The sequence below is a fragment of the Aplysia californica genome, unplaced genomic scaffold (genome assembly GCF_000002075.1).
Source record: "Aplysia californica isolate F4 #8 unplaced genomic scaffold, AplCal3.0 scaffold00250, whole genome shotgun sequence".
Taxonomy (NCBI): Eukaryota; Metazoa; Mollusca; class Gastropoda; order Aplysiida; family Aplysiidae; genus Aplysia; species Aplysia californica.
Window position 1 is genome coordinate 341,640 of NW_004797520.1, and position 19,389 is coordinate 361,028.

The following is a 19,389-nucleotide window of genomic DNA, read 5'->3' on the forward strand; positions in this document are numbered from 1 at the left end:
TTACTCCCTTGTAACACCTCTGATCTTTGGCACTTATATGACCTTATTGTGTTTCAAGTGCAGCAAAACTCCTATGCAAAAGAAATAAAAATGAAAAAATGAAAAATGACTCATCCCCCCTTCCCCCTCCCCCTCTCAGGGAACCTGGACCTGCTGTACCACCTGTACTGGGACACCCACATCCTGGAGTCAGGGCTCATCACCTTCCTCAGGAACAACATGTAAGGGACACGACACGTTCTTGCAGGACACGTTTTGAGTCTATCTTGCTGTACACGTTCTGTTGGTCAGGACACATGACACTTTCTGTTGGACAGGAGCCGTTCTAGGACACAATCTGTCGGTCAGGACATGTTCTGTTGTCAGGACACGTTCTGTTGGTTGGACGCGTTCTCGTGACACCAGTGCTTTCTTGTCAGATCTCCATTTTTAATAACAGTGAAAACAGTTCATAACAAAGAGTGAGCTGAAGAAGAAGTCACATTTTCATTGTTTATAAGAATGGAGATATGACAAGAAAGCAAAGAGGTCGTGTTCTGTTGGTCAGGACATGTTCTGTTGTCAGGACATGTCTGTAGGTCTGTTGGTCAATCTTGCTGTAAACAGATTTACAATACGGCCAAAAATACTCTGTTAGTTTTACGAAGAATTGAGTTAGGGGTAGGATTTATAAACCATGTATGCTTTTGAGGTCTTTTAGGCCTACGTACTCTAGATTTCAGTTGTGAGTTTTGTCTTATAGCTCCTTATCGTGAACCTAGTATATGTTTCCAAGTTTCAGTTGCTGTCAAAATAGGTTTCCTAATTCTAAACATTTCCTGGAGTCCAAAGGGGCTCAGGACAGATAAGCGTAGCGTCGACTTCTCTCCGTCTTATATACCTGACAGTATAGGGAGAGAGTAAGTAAGTAAATTTACCAAGCCATGCCGTTGATAAGGAGCTGGAATCGGTGGACCTGAGTCTGAAAGTTGACAGCTTTTATCTTGTATTGACCACCGTCAATGGATAGGCTGTTTCACCAGGGTAGTAACCTCGGCGGCTCACATTAGAATATACGATATGGAACTTTACTTGTCCTGTTCAGGAAATTGTTTCTGACATGCTGTAGTTATTGAGAGGAATGTGTGGGTGTATGACGGGTGCTCTGGTGTGGTTTGCTTCTTTTTTTCCTATCAAACATCTATCATCTTTATCTCTGCTTCTTTTTTGTGTTTGTTACTCTCTTGTAACTCCTCTAGTCTTCAGCACTTATGTGACCTTATTGTGTTGCAAGTGCCGTAAAACTCTTACTAAAACTGAACTATCTCTCCTCCTTCTTTTTTGTGTTTGTTACTCTCTTGTAACACCTCTAATCTTCGACACTTATATGACCTTATTGTGTTGCAAGTGCCGTAAAACACTTACAAAAGCTAAAATGAGAGGAATGTGAGGGAATGAAATGGGTTCAATCCGGGCCGAGTAATGGGACAAGACACGACTTTCTCACCCAGCTCATGCCATTTTGCTTCTGCAGAAATAATAGCACAAACGCGTCGGACACTGGCGTGTTCTCTCCCCTTGATGATGATGATGAGTAAGAGTTGCTTTTCTTTTCACTGCTGCTGGTGGAGGTTTATGAAGCATGAGGGATTGTACGGTTTATTGAAATAATAAGAGCATGGTTAGAACTAACCCAAATTAGGTCAAGATTTCGAGTTTGTTTGCTGATCACATAGGTGGTTAGCTGGTGCTCTGGTGTGGTTTGCTCTTTCTTTCCTATTAGATTAAACATATATCATTCTCATCTTTCCGTCTGTGCTAAAGTATAACTATTGAGTTACACCTCTAACCTTTGACGATGAAATGACCTATCTGTGTGGCAAGTGCCATAAAACTCGTACTAAAACTAAACTCTCCGACCTGTCTTTGCATTTTCTTTTTTTGCATCCGTGGTGATGGGTTTTGACGCATGGTTTCACATAGACAGCCTTCAGCATTGAATGATAGCAGATTATTATCTTTGTTGAAAGAATCTGCTGGTCTTTCAACATACAAAGAGTCTCACTCATGCCCAACTCGTTTTTAACCCTTTTGATAGGACATGTTTTCCATTCCCTGATACGTCAAGATGTCGAAAATTGTGTACGTCCAATAAGGCATTGAAGTGGTTAATACTTTACCATAAAATTTTTGGGGAAAATCCAAAGAAACTGAGTGGTAAACATCGCCAATCGGCGAGATGATGCGGCCAAGTGTTTATTAATGAAGGACCATCGGACCAGAGTTGGAGCTCTGGATCATGGAACAGTTACTCTAATTTTTAAAAATTCTGGTACTCGTTTGTTGAATTAACTGTTAAAACTCTCTGGGTGCTTGGTTAGGGCTTTGGTGCGGTCTGCTGCTGCTTGTTCTTTTTGATAATGGTATTGTTCTGATTGCTACAGATTTCGTACTTTAAAAAATAAGGTGGTGGTTTTTTAACCCCAGTTTAACGAAACAAACAGACACTAATGAATAAAAAGTTTTGTTTTTAAATAAAGACAGTTATTCCTTTGCTCAGCGGTACTTATTGAATTTCCCACTGCAGCAGCATGCACACAACACTTAAGGATATGTTTTTGTTCTACATACATATATATATATATATATATATACTAAGCCTGTTATAAAGAACTCTGTTATTTATTCATTTCACCTCTGGGAAAGGTATCTGGTGCATGGTTCGAACAAACAACCTTTGGGAGTGGCAATTCACCCAAATTGTACTATAGTTTGGGCAAGGAAACATCTTCACTTTTTCAACATGCTGCTTTTCTTAGTTTTTCTGCACCCGCGGGGCGAGAGTCCAATAGAGCATGTGTGGTTGGTTGGCGGGTGTTCTGGTGTGGTTTGCTTCTTCTTTCCTATCAAAAATCGATCGTTTCTATCTTCCGTCCTTCTTTTTTGTGTTTGTTACACTCTTGTAACACCTCTAATCTTCAGCACTCATATTACCGTATTGTGTTGCAAATGCAGTAAAACTCTTACTAAAACTAATAAAAAGAGCATGTGATTGTTAAGGGGTAATAGGATAACACATGGCATGGCATGTTTCTTTTACGCCAATGTCGCGACAGATGGAAGGTAAGGAGTAAGGAGGGGGTGTGAACAGAGCTTTTCCCAGGGCACTTACTTATATGACCTTATTGTGTTGCAAGTGCCGTAAAACTCTTACTAAAACTAAAACGATAAGGGGTTCTGAATGGGGAGGAATGACTGATTGCAGACTGCATGAATGATTCGTCTCAATCCCAGTCAAGCTTGAGTTTATCATTTCTGGATACCATAGAATCTGAGTGCATTTTTGACGGCCCTTTAAAGCAGAAATCTTTCTCTCAGAGGAATCTAAATAACTCCCTGAATGAACAGTATCAACTACACTTAATAACTTGCCTTAATGTTTTTATCATAATTTTTAGTTTGATAGCTGCACCTTACATTTCCTTCTTTCCTATCAACCATCTGTCGTCCTTATCTCACCTACTTTTCTTTGTATGTTACTCTCTTGTAATACCTGTACTCATTTTTGGCGCTAATACGATATTTCATATTTGTGTTGCAAGAGCTGTTAAACTTTCTAAACCTACACAAAAACCTTACATTTCTGAAATATTGCATCCAGTTTGTTTTGTTAAGGCTAGAGAAATTAAAGCTGTTAAGGTGCTAGCTGAATCTGTGTTATCAGCTCTGATTCTGTCTGTGTATGACACAATGATAAAGGTATAATTACTCATGTCATAGTCATAGTTACTGTGTGGAAGGAAAAAGTCTTTAATACACAAGCATCTTTGATTTGTGTGTATTGAAGACATCAACAGAGTTTTTCATTTTTCTTCTTGTGTAGATTCTTGCTGGTATACAAATGTTTGAAATAGAATTAAAATTGCTCAGGTGCTTGTTTGAAGTAACATGTAATGATCCCTAGTACATATTTAAAATAGAATAAAGAGGTCGCTGTGGTGCTTCTCTGAAATATTATATATATATCTGATTACCCCTTGTATATAATTTCAAATAAAAGATCTTGTAAAGATATTTTATTTTTTAGTGTAATTTAAAAAATTTAATACATAAGAATAAAGTATTCTTAAACAAAGGTTCAGTGTACGAGATTTTCGGACATTATTTTTTTCTTTTTTTCAGGCGGAGTCAGAAGATAACTTATTTCATCATGACCAATGGAGGGATGACGGTTGTCAGTCCCAAAAGGTGGGTGGTTGGCGGGTGCTCTGGTGTGGTTTGCTCCTTCTTTCCTATCAAACATCTATCGTCCTCATCTCCCCTCCTTCTTTTTTTGTGTTTGTTACTCTCTTGTAACGCCTCCAATCTTCTGCACTTATATGACGTTATTGTGTTGCAAGTGCCGTAAAACTCTTATTAAAACAAAGTCCCGAAAGGTTGAACAGATTTATTGTTTTTCAATTTTACTTTGTTCTTTAGCTCTGGGTAAAAGGATGTGAACTTCACAATTTATTAGTTTACGTCTCATGTCAGGTCAGTTTTTAGATAGTTTTAGATAGCTTTCAGAGCGTTTTTTCTATATTTGACTGTTAATCGTGCTAAATAGTGTTAAGAACTTTTCAAATGACTTGCTGTAGAAAGTTATGTAATGTTTTCAAACATTTTACAACTACTCCTGACAAATTAAAAGTTCTTCATCTTGTCCATTAATTATAGGGAAAGCGTGTCAAATTACTCTTTCCTGAACTTGTGATTCTCAATTAATTTCTTCTTAAATTCCTTTTTTTTTTCTTTTTTCCTGGTCTTTTTAAATGACAGTGAGGCCAAGTTTTTTGAGTCGATGCGCGACCCTCGTGAATCCTCCCTGTACAAGCGAGCTCTTCATTCTCCGTCGTGCATCTATATGGCAGACTATAGCGAAGGTATGTTATTGTTGGCCGGCCGTTATAATGCTTGACGTCCAAAATGTAGAAAAATTTTCCTGATTACAGTTTCTTAATTTGTGGTATCGGCTGCATGTGTTCTACATGTGTTCTACATGTGTTCTACATGTGTTCTACTTGTGTTCTACATGTGTTCTACATGTGTTCTACATGTGTTCTACATGTGTTCTACCTGTGTTCTACCTGTGTTCTGCATGTGTTCTACATGTGTTCTGCATGTGTTCTACATGTGTTCTACAAGTATTTTGTCAAAATTTAAGGACAAGCAGGCTAACCCAAATTTCTGGGGTTTCCAGAAATCTTGATCTACAATAAAAATGGGCATTGCTCTACCTATAGGAGAAGTTTGGTTTCATTGGTGTGTATATTTGTTTGATTATAGAGAAAACTCTCCTCGTCTTTTAAAGAAACTGGACAAGGATCCAAAAACTTTACCTTTGATTTCCTCAAAACAGCATTTTTCTGGATAGCCCCCTTGTGCCTATAAGCGACCAATTCTAAATGCTGAAGAAAAAAAAAAGCAAAAAAAAAAAAAATGCAATGCAGGTACACTTGCTAAAAGAATTATATAGGTTTTTGAATCTCTCCTGTAAAATGTTCCATTCTAGGCTTACTGTATTTCTACAATTTGCTGACGTTGTACTCGGTACTCAATTTTATTTTTTTGTACAACAGCCAAACGGCCCAACACTTCAGACAGCGCTCAGATCACCATGGCCTGTGGGATCTCCATCAAGAAGAAAATATCTGGCCAGGACCTGGTCATTGACAAGCCTGTGGGTAAGGAATAGGACACGTGTATTTGTAGTATGAAGTGTGTTATTTATGATGGAAGCTTGTGTTGCGAGGTAGTGGTGGTGTTGTTGTTGTTGTTGTTGTTGTTTTTGTTGTTGTTGCTGTTGCTGTAATTGAACAAAGCGTTCCTAATTTTATTTGCTCTTCAGAGATGTATCGTCCTTATCTCTCCTCCTTTTGTTTACCCTCGTAACACCTTTCATCTTTGCCACAAGTGCTGTAGAACTCTTACCAAAACGAAATGAAAAACTAAAATTAACCCTCCCCCCACCCCCCACCCCTCCTGCTTGCAGTTGTTGGTGCCCGTCTGAGCCACGACAAATTGTTTGACCTGGTGCGAGACGGGATGGGCAAGGCGGGTCTGGACACCACCAAACTGCTGAGCTGCGATGATGTGGAGTCGCTCTACTGTTACCTGGTGGACGACGGGGGGGTTTGTGGTAGCCTCCAATCAGGACGATGCTCAGCAGCAGGTGTGTTGAAGAGAGAGAGAGAGAGGTAGAGGAAGAGAGAGAGAGAGAGAGAGGTGGACGAAGCAGCTGGTTTGTTGGAGAGAGAGGGGGGTAGAGAGAGAGAGGTGAATGAAGCCGCAGGTTTGTTGTAGAGAGAGAGAGAGGTTGGTGGTTTTACTGATTCTCCATCAGACAAATGTACAACAAAAGTATTCATGACATTTTCACCGATTGATTCATTACATTTTCGCCGCTTGATTCCTCAGATTGGCCGTTTCCTGGGCCAAGTTGACCCGACGGTGATGGGCAAATTGCTGAATGAGGGTTACTTCCTCCAGTAAGTCATGTTTTCTCCTCAGTCTAGAAACCTGCTCCTTTTGTAACACACAGGGCTATCAGGACCATTGCCTGCTCATAGTTATGCTGTCTTTGTAACACACAGGGGTATTAGAACCATTAGGAACCTGCCCCTTTAGTAACATTCAGGCTATAAGGAGCATTAGAAATCTGCCCTTTTTGTAACAGACAGGGATATCAGGACCATTGCCTGCTCATTACTGTTCTGCCTCTGTAACACACAGGGCTATCAGAAGCTTTAGAAACCTGCCTGTGGGTGGTTGGCGGGTGCTCTGGTGTGGTTTGCCCCTTCTTTCCTATCAAATATCTCCTTATCTCCCCTTCTTCTTTTTTATGTTTGTTACTCTCTTGCAACACCTCTAATCTTCTGGCGCTTATATGACCTTATGCAGTTGCGAGCGCCGTAAAACCTCTACTAAAACTAACCTTATGCAGTTGCGAGCACCGTAAAATCTCTACTAAAACTAACCTTATGCAGTTGCAAGCGCCGTAAAATCTCTACTAAAACTAACCTTATGCAGTTGCGAGCGCCGTAAAATCTCTACTAAAACTAACCTTATGCAGTTGCGAGCGCCGTAAAACCTCTACTAAAACTAAAACAAAGAACCTTGCCCTTTTGTGACACACCGGGCTATCAGGACCATTGCCTGCTCATTGCTGTACTGTCTCTGTAACACACCGGGCTATCAGGACCATTGCCTGCTCATTGCTGTACTGTCTCTGTAACACACCGGGCTATCAGGACCATTGCCTGCTCATTGCTGTACTGTCTCTGTAACACACCGGGCTATCAAGACCATTGCCTGCTCATTGCTGTACTGTCTCTGTAACACACAGGGCTATCAAGACCATTGCCTGCTCATTGCTGTACTGTCTCTGTAACACACAGGGCTATCAGGACCATTGCCTGCTCATTGCTGTACTGTCTCGAACTTTTCTGGTTAGCATCGCTTACAGTTCTCTTGGGGTATTAGATTTAAAGTTGTTGTTTTTTTCAATGAAATATACAGAGAGCAGAGCCAGTATTCAGTGTGTTTCCTTTCATTTCTATGATGGTAATAGTTTGTATGTCAGTGTCTGAAGGTAACCAGTGCATCTTCAGAGGAGAATATTTGTTAAAGAGAAATAGAAGAAATAAGGATTAAGATGACTTGTGGCTTTTGCTATGGCCAGTGAGACGAATTCTGGCAGAGGACAGTTTGCCACATTTTTAAACATTTAAACTGTTCATCTCCCCTTGTGGATGTACACAACCTTGGGGCTTCTGTCTTGGCTTCTGCATTTCTACTTTGTGAAACCTCTATTGATTTATATGTTTTATCTTATTACATTAAAGCTTCTATCTTGTGTTGGATGTGTTGTATGTTACAATGATGCGTGGATCTAATGCTGTCTAGAGATCCCAACTCCACACTTTGAGACTATGCCCTCTTCTGATAGTTGTTTTTTTCTTAACTTTCCGCCTCTCCCCTTCTCAGGACTGTCCAGTACGACTTCCAGGCCGCATGTGTGAAAACTGACGACACGGTCAGCGCTGGCTTTAAGAGCTTCCAAATTGTAAGTTTGGGATTTTGTTTTTGAAGAGGAAAAGTAGCATAAAAAATATCTAATATCCAAATTATTCTTATTGCTTATAATCTGCAAACTTCCACATCTGTGCCTCTAGAAAAACAATGACAGTCACTGAGCTGAAGATACTGAATTATTGCATTTTGCGAGAGCTCCAGGCTCCTTGGGTTACTCTTGAAAAGTTGAAGCAAGCAATGGGCTGGGTCCAAAATTACCAAACATTCTTTGTTTAAGAGATGGCTTTATTGAAACACGATGACAGCCCAGTGTGTTTGGAACACTCAGATTTGATATTCTCTAACTGGGAAACCACTATTTTGATCCTTTTTTTCTTTTGTACTCTTCAAACACTGGTTAAGATAGATGAAAGTACAGGCTCTGTACTATATATAGGCCTAAGTGGCTCATGAACTTACATTTTTCAGTCGTTATGTGTCAGCCTGATGGATAGAATATTTTGAATGGTCAGTTTTCTTGTCGTGGGAATTGTTCTCCTGATTGTTGCCTGATCGATAAAAAGCGTATGTTTTTTTCATGACTTCCTTATTACTCAGAAGCATACGTTATTTTCAAGGTGACTCCTTGATTACTAAATAGCATATGTTATTTTCAAGGTGACTTCCTTATTACTAAGAAGCATATGTTATTTTCAAGGTGACTCCTTGATTACTAAGAAGCATATGTTATTTTCAAGGTGACTCCTTGATTACTAAGAAGCATACATTATTTTCAAGGTGACTTCCTGATTACTAAGAAGCATATGTTATTTTCAAGGTGACTTCCTGATTACTAAGAAGCATATGTTATTTTCAAGGTGACTTCCTGATTACTAAGAAGCATATGTTATTTTCAAGGTGACTTCTTGATTACTAAGAAGCATATGATATTTTCAAGGTGACTTCCTGATTACTAAGAAGCATACATTATTTTCAAGGTGACTTCCTGATTACTAAGAAGCGTATGCTATTTTCAAGGTGACTTCCTGGTTACTTAGAATCGTTCATTTTTTCATGTGGACTACTCAATTATTGTATTAGTGTTGATGGTCTAATTGTTAAGAAGCTTGCGTTTTTTTCTTGTCAACTTCTGCATTACTAAATAGGTGTTTCTTTTTCAAATGGAACGTCTGATTTCTAAGTAGGAACTTTTTTTTTTTTCGCAGCCCTCAATGACATTGCTGTATGAAGTTCTGAACGTAGGCTGGTGGACAAGCAAAGTCTCATGGTGCGTACTTTGTTTGATTTTTTTCTCCCTTTTTTGTGTTGTTGTAAACTGCAGGAACTGGTTGGTGGCGAGAGTGTTTGATCTCTGCGAATGGTTTCTGTGTGAGGCGGATTTTTCTGACATGTTTCAACGGGTTGTTAAATCACTTGTGACCTTTAGTTTGTTAGAATTGTTCGCTTTCTTCCTCGGAAGTTACCATCTGTTTTGCCCTGCTCAAATACAAACATGTGTTGATTTCTCATAGAATATTAAATTCAAGGATTATTTTTTGTTCACTCAAATATACAAAGAGCATGAACAACAGTCATTGTGCATCCTGTATCTTTATTGCAATTATATAAAAAATGTAGATCTCGTGTTGTGTGTTTTGTGTTACATTGAAGTATGGATCTTATGCTATGTAGAAATTCTTACAGTATACCTTGAGACTATGTTCTCTTCTGATAAACTTTGATCTGTTGTGCAGAGCATTAAGTTCAACAAGTGAGTGGTATCAAACATCTATCGTCCTGATCTCTCCTCCTTCTTTTTTGTGTTTGTTACTCTCTTGTAACACCTCTAATCTTTGGCACTTATATGATCTTATTGTGTTGCAAGTGCCATAAAACTTGTACTAAAACTAAAAACTAAAGTTCAACAAAGACTATACTGCAGCTACCATGGTATGGCATTTGCTTTGACAAGACTTGTTTTTGTCTACCTCTAGCGATTTGTTCATTGTGCTGTTGGCCACATATGTCCACTACTTCCGTGAAGACTTTGAGCAAAGTGGGTGGTTGGAGGGCGCCACTGGCTGCCTCTGTCTGTCTGTCTTGCTTTTCCCCAGCACTAAATGGCCATTGTGTCAATGTGCTTCTCTTTACTCTTACAAACAAAACAAACTTTGAGCTACAAAAAAAGTTTCAAACTTGGGATAAGATGAAAATGGAGTGAGTTGCTCTTTATCAGCCTCTGAGCTTATTGTGCTTTTTATTCCTCTTTTAACTGAATGAATTTTTGTTTTGTATTACGAGGTCTGGGTCTTTATTTTTGTTTTTGTGCTGAATGTAAATGCTATGTATTTGTCTTTCCACAGGGCCTTTGTTAACTTCAACTTGTACAGGTATGTTCTGTGTGATTCAAAGACCGTTGAAGTTGTCGACTAAAGTGATATAAATATCTGTGAAAGCATAAAATGGAAACAGATGTCGAGAACATTATGTGGACAAACACGGAACAATTTCATAATCAGTCATTTTCTTAACCCTATCGGTACGTCGTGTTTTACTATTGTATCCATACGACATGGGGAACTCTGTGCCATCACTTTCCAGAGAGGAAATTTTTTCGTTAATCCGATCCGTACACTTTTTCATAGCAGTCTGTCAAAATGATTTTTTGAGAAATACTGAAAGTTTCAAAGAGATCTTCTCCCTAGAAGTATTCTAAAATGTGAAGAATACAACCGTAGGGGTACAAAATGACCCCAGGGCGTATGGATAGGGATAGATATGCTATACCAACTGTTTTCTATTGCATCCAAAAATTGTTTGAGTTTCAAGTCTTGGCCGGTCATTTAGTTGTTGGGCGAGATATGACTTTTAACCACGTTTGTTGTTGCAGACCCTGCAGTATAATGGTCAGGTCTTGGCTTGTTGAATAAAAGTTGAATTCCCATATATGGAGAAGGTATTTTATCTAGTGTCTCCAACTTTTTTCTCCTTTAAGATATAGCATCCAACATGGCCTGGGCTATACTTGACAAGTCGGGTGGAAGCGTTGTATACTTATCGTTGTAAAGTGCCTAGATCATGCTGGAGACAATGGTTATGTACTATATAAATACAGTTGTTATTATTATTTAATTTTTCCTTAATTTTTTCAATGTTTTCAATGGGGATGTAAATCAATTGTAATCTTGTCTTGTTGACGAAATCAGATTTTAACCTTTGAAAAGTTTGTGTTGATTTTTTTTGGTGTTTTTTTTTTAATGTCGTGTTGTTGTTAATCCAGTAGGCTACTGTGTGAGTGTGTGTCCTTCAGGTCAGCGCCGTGTTGAAAAAGGTGGAAGTCCTGAACATGAGTTCTGTGCTGCAGTATACTGCCATACGCTGATAAAGCGCTTTTTTTCCTATTCACAGCAGTTTGAAGTAAAAAGGCATTTTGTCAGTGTAACCATTAAAAAAAGGCGTTCTTCCGAAATTTGAATTCTAATTTATTAAAAAACTAGTCAAGTTTCACTTTGATTTTTTTCCCATAAATAGGGTAACTGATTGGGCTATCAATTTAACAGATTTTTTAAAAATGCGCCAAAAACCAAAAAAAAGGCGCTTTGTCAGCTTAGGGAAGTATAGGCCTGGAGTATTGTCTGTGGTGAGGATGGGAGGAAGAAGTTGCCTTGGCAGCTCGTGTAGTTTAGGACCAAATTGTCATCAATGGTTTTTCTTTTGTGTTTCAGCTGGTTGTTTTCCCCCAGCACTCAAGTTTGGGGTAAGTTGACTTTTCTCCATCCTCGTGGGTGGTTGGTGGGTCTTCTTTCCTATCAAACATCTATCGTCCTTAGCTCTCTTCCTTCTTTTGTGATGGGTGGTTGGCAGATGCTCTGGTGTGGTTTTTTCCTTCTTCCTATCAAACATCTATCCTCCATATTTCTCTTCCTTCTGTTTTGTGTTTATTACTCTCTTGTAATGCCTTTAATTTTCAGCATTTATATGACCTTTTTGTGTTGCAAGTGCTGTAAAACTCTTATTAAAACATCTCTATCCTCGTTGACTTTTCTCCATCGTCGTACAGTAAAGGGATGATTGATGGTCGTTGTAGTTGTTTCCAGCTGGGCAGAGATTTGAACTCTTGGGCTTGTTAACCGTATAAATGCCAGTTTTACTCTCAGGTCCTTGTCATGCTTGATAGCTTGGAAGGCAGCGTAATGAGTCTGTTTACTTTTTATTTGAAAAAAAAAGTCCAAACTGGCCGAAAAATATCGATTTTTCGGATTTCATTATTTTGACGAGCGCCTGATCTCACCACGATACCTCACAAAGTATTGTATATATTTGTACTTTCCTTTTGTTTCACACAGCGGAGGAGGATGGGGAGGATGAGGAGAAGCCGTGCGTTGAAGCGATGCAGCAATATTATCTGGAGCAGCGGGACCCCCGGCCGATGACTTTTGGCGTCCAGTGTCAGAACTGTACCAGGTAATTACGGTTTTCATCTATCGTGGGATGTGGGTGTTTGGCGGGTGCTCTGGTGTGGTTTGCTTCTTCTTTCCTATCAGACATCTATCGTCCTTATCTCCCCTTCTTCTTTTTTATGTTTGTTACTCTCTTGTAACACCTCTAATCTTCTGGCACTCATATGACCTTATGCAGTTGCGAGCGCCGTAAAACCTCTACAAAAACAAAAACAAACCAGGGTTTTGGTCAATCGTGCGATGCTGAATGTTGTTCTGACTTCAGCTGTCTTCTTTTGATATCTTTGTACCTCACCTTCCTTTCACATCCCATGTGTCTTTAGGCCATTCCAAAAGGGGGGGGCATTACCATGTTCTGTTGCACAGTAAAATTTTTAATGGGCTGATTCATCGATGTCATGCTCATACCTGAGCCTGAACTGCAACAGCGAACTGCTGCTTTTTCTTTCCTCATCCTTACTATCGTCTTTTTTTCCTTAACTTCTTTTGTATGTTTGTCACACTCTTGTTACCCACTATTTCCGGGGTGCCTTGATAGTGGAAGCAGACTTTGTGCTGTTGAAGCTAGAGAGGTGAGCAGAGTAAGCCTGATTCCCTGTAGGGACTTCTCTGTTGACATCCAAGTTGCGAACACCGTAAAAACTTACTAAAACTAAAACTAACTATCCTGGGCTATATGCTCACCTCTTTCCAACGATATCCCATGTGTTAGTTCACAATCAAAGTCACTTTTCCAAGCACTTTTAGACCCCTTCCTCTCTTTCTCTTTCCTTGTGGCCCATACCCTGAGACCGGTGTGACTTCATGTGTTGAATGTGTGTTGTTGTGCTGTCTCTGATCACCAGGAATTACACAGTGGTGAAGATGAGGCACACCAACCTGCTGTTCATCGTCACCGACCCCATGTGCGAGGAGTGCACGGAGGAGTATCCCCCACTATCCCAGGCTCCCCGGGAGGTGTCGGAGGAAGAGGAGGAGAGCATCATCTGTGAGCTGGCGCAGAATCCACGCAAGAGACTCCAGCCTTTTGGGTGCTATCACGCTGACCCCAGGGTGAGTACATTGGGTCGATAGCGCCGTAAAACACTTACTCAATCAATCTATCAAAAACCAGGATGAGTGCTGGGGAAGGAGGTGGGACCCAAAGCTTCTTTTCTGGTTATTAACCCCTTCAGTGTGGGTGGTTTGCGGGTGCTCTGGTGTGGTTTGCTTCTTCTTTCCTATCAAATGTCTATCGTCCTTATCTCCCCTTCTTCTTTTTTGTGTTTGTTACGTTCTTGTAACTCCTCTAATCTTCGGCACTTATATGACCTTATTGTGTTGCAAGTACCGTAAAACTTCCTAAAACTTAAACTTTTTTCTCCACAGGAGAACAGCAAACAGTGTGGCTGTGCCGCCCTCCGGGTTTCCTATTTGTCGATATTCCTAGTATGTTTATCTGTCGTGCGGAGTTATCTATCGGACAGTCGGTGATGGCTGAGTCCGCTGTGGCCATGGCAACGACAATATTCATCAAAGCAAAGACAAGTTTTGAATCAACGCAACAGGACTGTGCTGGCCAGCTAAAAGCATACAGTGATCGGTTTTCAACCCCCTGCTCTGTCCCGAGATGACCTTCAGATGTATGGATTGACCTGTGACCTTGTCACTTTCCTTCATGGAGATCATATTTGAAAGTTGTTAGTGATTGTTAGCGTTTAGTACAGGAAAGTTATTGAAACATGTTACAAAGTTTTTGGTGAAGCTTAATTAAGGTGTACCGTACCTAAATTTTCTGGATGTAACTTTGGAAAGTTTGAGGTGTGCAAAATCATGTCATGCTGAATTTTTCTGTATGTCATTGTATTCTAAGATTTGTGGCAACTGCCAATATTTCTGATGCCAGAAAGTTCTGTCATTTAATTGCTTTTAGTTAGGATGTGGGTTAAGGCGGGAAGGAATGTGGCCTATTTGGTTTCGTTTTGTTTTTTTCCCCACCTTTCTCGTGGTTTTCACTACCTGATCCTTGTTCTTGAGATCACCGCTATTTATATCAATAATTGTTATTTTGAATGAGATTTATGAGCCTGGTGTTGTTTTATGCTGAAGTGAGCAGGAACTATTTTGTTGTACGCCATGACCTGTGAAATGGTTGTGTGTTGTTTTTGGTGCAACCGGACTTGATTCCTTGATTTTGTTTGCTGGCTTGATATTGTGTGTTTCTTTTGTCTTCTCACAGGTGCACTAAATCTATGTTCTGAATGTCAACCTTTTGTGCCATTTGAGTCGGGGGGAGAATTGCTACACCAGAAGAACTCACGCTGGACATTTGTGGGGAAATGTTGAGTTATAATAGGATGACGTGAACATGAATGCGGAGAGATTTTTGTCTATCAGTTTTTCTCTCATTTTTGGAGGGTGAAGGTTCAGGGAGTTTTTGAGAAGGCATAGGTTTTTATTGAGCATGGCTGATTCACAGAGGCTGGGAATTTTGGTTCCTTTTGAGTTCTCAATAGAAGTGATGTATCATCTTCCAAGATTGATTTTCAACTTTGTCATGGACATGGAGTTAAAAAGAAATCAAGTGTGACATTTGGCCACTTTCAAGCACAAGGGGCTATCCCAAAATATGTTGTTTTGAGAAAACCAAAGGTTAAGTTTTTGTCCCTTGTTCAGTTTCTTTAAAAGACAAGGAGAGTTTTCTCTATACTCAAACAAATATACACTCCAATGAAACCAAACTTTTCCTATAGGTAGGACAATGCCCACTTTTGGTGTAGGTCAAGATTTCTGGAAACCCCTGAACTTTGGGTTAGCCCGTTTGTCCTTAAAAGCAACCATTTATTCTAAAATCAACTTTTGTGTTATGAAAAGATGGCCTGGTTTTACGATTGCTGCTGTGTTACAATGTGACTGAGGGCTGAGTGTGTCTGTGAGACTATTGCAACACGTTACTGCTCCTTCGCTGATGTTGCTAGACTTTTTTAGTTCTCTGTCTTCAGCCACGGTCCACACTGTTGTTGGTCAAAAAGTAAATGGCACTGTTTTTATTCACATTTTTGTAGTGTTAGGGTTTTCTGTAACTGATGGACAAATCGAAGGAGAACAGAAAAAGTACAAAATGGGGTTAACGTTTGGGTTTTTTGTTTGTGGGTTTGGTGAGATTTTGTAAAATCTCAAGTGGGCGGGGCTTTGTATTTGGGTGAGAAAGTCTCTTTTATTGGGAAATGTCTCTTCATAATAATTTGTTTTAGCTGTACCCATTTTGTGCTGTTTCATTTTTATTTATTTTTAAATTGTTGTGATGTAATTTCAGTTTGTTTTTGTTTTATTATGAATCTCAGTTCTTTGATGTTTTTATTTCAGATTTTCTTTCCTGCTTTGATGTATTTTCATAAATGTAGCCTCATGCTGAACAAGATTTTTCTCATAGTTGATTCAAGTATGAAAAAAAATTGCTAATGTTATTGATGGATTCACCAAAATCAAGTGTACACTTTATGTAGTAACATCAAACTGGGCAAATTTGATTTTTGAAACATTTTTTATAGTTTCCTAAACAACTGAACTTTTTTTTGGGTTTGGTTTTCAAGGGAAAAACTGTTGGGAGTTAATAACTTTTTGAAGCCCTTGGTGGAAAATCGTTCGGTGTACATGTTAATTTTCACCATATTTTGTTTCCCGTGGAGGCTGTGACTGGATTACCCTTGTGTTGCGTTTTGTCGTGTTTATGAAAAGCTCATTTTAGAAATCGCTGTCCATGCCGTGAGAATGCTCAAAATCAGCCGCTTCCACCGAGCGCTGAAACAAAAGGTTATGGTTTATTTCTTGCTGCCCGTGTTTTGGATAGGAAAATGACCAACGACCTCCAGGAGTGGGAGTGTAGCCGTGGTTGGGATGTAGCTTTAAGATGGTCTCTGTATACGACGTCGTTTTACACTTTAAAAAAAGATATATGTCATTTAATTGATCCCAGAAGGGCAGTTTGGTTTACAATGGCAAACATACATACACACACACATAAATACATAATTATAAATGCATCCTCACATTAATACATACACATAAACATTCATAAATGCACAATATGACGCTAATACAGAACATGCCATAGCTGGTCGCCACTGTGCAGCGCCCTGTTTGTTGAACTAGGGTTGTCGTGTCTTGATTCTATTTCTCTAGATATCCGCTGTTTTATTATTCTTTGAAAATTGTACTTTGCGTGGGAATTACATGTGCAGCAAGTGAGACTAATGAGGTAGTTTTGTCCATTTAGAAAAAATATCTAGGCCTACGTTTTGGGGGTGGTGGAGGACTGATTTTGAGACAAAGTCAATATTTTAACAGTTCGGACTACATTAGAGCCAAATTGTCCCACATATATATATCTATGTCAGTTTGAGTGGTGTTCTTATTGTTTACCTCTTTCCCTGCCATTATAAAAACAATATACATCAGGAAGACTTTATTTTGGTAGGGGTACTACTGCTGGTGTCAGTTTTTGAGATTTATACATTTGATGTACTTGTACATTTTAGGTTTTTTTAAAAATAGGTTAAGTTGTAACAAAGATTTTTATTCTCACCTCTTGAGATCTCTTGGGTGGAAGAATCAATATTTGTATTCAGTTTCAGAAACTTTGTTTATGACGAAACAAAACGTTTGTCCTGCATAATCACGGTTCATGTGTCCCTCCTGTTGTAAATACTTTTTTTTCCCCCTCACCATAAGATGACGCTAGTCGATGTGATATGTGATAAGAAGAGGCCACATTCCCTGTGTGTGTGTGTGAACCACAATTATGCACAAACCTGCTGCTTGTTCTCCCCCCCCCCCCCCCCTCGTGATCTTGTATATACTTGATATGTGGCTCGCGTAGATGGCTGCTGGGATGTATGTCTGTACGTCTGACGTAAATAGCTTGCTGTGATGTATATCTGAAGTAAATAGAAACAGCTGCTGTGATGTATGTCTGGCGTAAACAGCTGCTGTGATGTATGTCTGACGTAAACAGCACAGAAACAGCTGCTGTGATGTATGTCTGGCGTAAACAGCGCAGAAACAGCTGCATGTATGTCTGAGTTAAACAGCTTGCTGTGATGTTTGTCTGATGTAAACAGCTGCTGTGATGTTTGTCTGATTTAAACAGCACAGAAACAGCTGCTGTGATGTATGTCTGAGTTAAACAGCACAGAAACAGCTGCTGTGATGTATGTCTGAGTTAAACAGTACAGAAACAGCTGCTGTGATGTATGTCTGAGTTAAACAGCTTGCTGTGATGTATGTCTGAGTTAAACAGTACAGAAACAGCTGCTGTGATGTATGTCTGAGTTAAACAGCTTGCTGTGATGTATATCTGACGTAAACAGCATGTAAACAGCTGCTGTGATGTATGTCTGTACGTCTGACGCAAACAGCTGCTGTGATGTATGTGAGACGTAAACAGCTGCTGTGATGTATGTGAGACGTAAACAGCTGCTGTGAGCTGCTGGCACAAACACTAAACTTGCTGCAGTACGGAAGAAACTACTGTGAAGACAAGAACTGATTGTCCTGTGTGCGTGTTTGAGTTTTTCTGCTCACTCTATTGTGGTTGGGGAAAAAGTAGTGAGACATTTAAACAATATTTATGCGAGTGTGTGCAATAGTTTGTGAGTACGCCTGTGCTGAGGAACTGGGGGAAAGCTGTTTGTAAAAAATGTACCTGCTGTTTGATGTTGTGTGAGCCGCCTCAAAATGTGAATAGTCCGATGCATCGGTTTGATTGTTAGAATAGTACTATGTGTCAGTTTGATTGTCTGAATAGTACAATGTGTTGTTGATTGTCTGAATAGTGTGATGTGTTGGTTTGATTGTCTGAATAGTGTGATGTGTTGGTTTGATTGTCTGAATAGTACAATGTGTCGGTTTGATTGTCTGAATAGTACAATCAGTCGGTTTGGTTGTCTGAATAGTTCAATGTGTCTGTTTGATTGTCTGAATAATCCGATGTGTTGCTTTGATTGTCAGTCTCCTTGCCAGTTCTACAGAGACTCGAATCATTTTGTTTTTATTTGAATGTTTAACTCCCTTATAGACACAAACTGGTCTCTGCCTGCAAGGAAAGAAAAATAGAAGATGGCTGAAATGATACATGCTGGTAAATATCTTGCATGTACTCATCACAGTATAGGTACTTGTGTGTGACATTTCACCATTGAAGGGTTTGCACAGGTGCGCAGTGAGTATATTTATTGTTTTGCAACCCACTCAAAGAGAATACCGGTAATTCAGATTTTCCTCAATTTTTTGTCTTTCAGTGGCAATGGAGATTTTTTGGACTTTGTAGGGAGATTTATTTGAGATCTGAATGTACCTGTAGTAGTATTTGGAAAAGTGAACTTTTTTTCTTTTTTTTTACTAATCCTTGGAAATATTTTTTGAGATTTTACTTTCTTGCTCTCCTTTTGTCTCTGTTTGTCTCTCTCTTTGTCTCTGTCTCTCTCTTTGTCTCTCTCTTTGTCTCTCTCTTTGTCTCTCTCTCTGTCTCTGTTTGTCTCTCTCTTTGTCTCTCTCTTTGTCTCTCTCTCTGTCTCTGTTTGTCTCTCTCTTTGTCTCTCTTTGTCTCTGTTTGTCTCTCTCTTTGTCTCTCTCTTTGTCTCTCTCTTTGTCTCTCTTTGTCTCTCTCTTTATCTCTCTCTCTTTGTCTCTGTGTGTCTCTCTCTTTGTCTCTGTGTGTCTCTCTCTTTGTCTCTCTTTGTCTCTCTCTTTATCTCTCTCTCTTTGTCTCTCTTTGTCTCTCTCTTTGTCTCTGTGTGTCTCTCTCTTTGTCTCTGTGTGTCTCTCTCTTTGTCTCTGTGTGTCTCTCTCTTTGTCTCTCTCTTTCCCTACCCTGAAATAATCCTTCATGTTGATGTGATGTGGTTTTTTCCCTCCTTTG

The 19,389-nt window shown here is 39.5% G+C and overlaps 1 protein-coding gene across 1 annotated transcript in view; it reads left to right on the plus strand.

Moving 5' to 3' along the window:
* LOC101845552 (voltage-dependent calcium channel subunit alpha-2/delta-2) overlaps positions 1 to 15,080 on the plus strand; it is a 52,261-nt gene extending 37,181 nt beyond the window's left edge. Inside the window, 14 exon segments of the mRNA XM_035970306.1 lie at positions 140 to 221; positions 4,162 to 4,227; positions 4,798 to 4,901; positions 5,598 to 5,702; positions 6,011 to 6,144; positions 6,146 to 6,190; positions 6,436 to 6,506; positions 8,005 to 8,083; positions 9,258 to 9,319; positions 10,395 to 10,421; positions 11,757 to 11,788; positions 12,378 to 12,495; positions 13,337 to 13,544; positions 13,860 to 15,080. Of these exon segments, the coding sequence (XP_035826199.1) occupies positions 140 to 221; positions 4,162 to 4,227; positions 4,798 to 4,901; positions 5,598 to 5,702; positions 6,011 to 6,144; positions 6,146 to 6,190; positions 6,436 to 6,506; positions 8,005 to 8,083; positions 9,258 to 9,319; positions 10,395 to 10,421; positions 11,757 to 11,788; positions 12,378 to 12,495; positions 13,337 to 13,544; positions 13,860 to 13,964 (1,238 nt within the window). The 3' untranslated portion in view covers positions 13,965 to 15,080.
* The last annotated feature ends 4,309 nt before the right edge of the window (positions 15,081 to 19,389 follow it).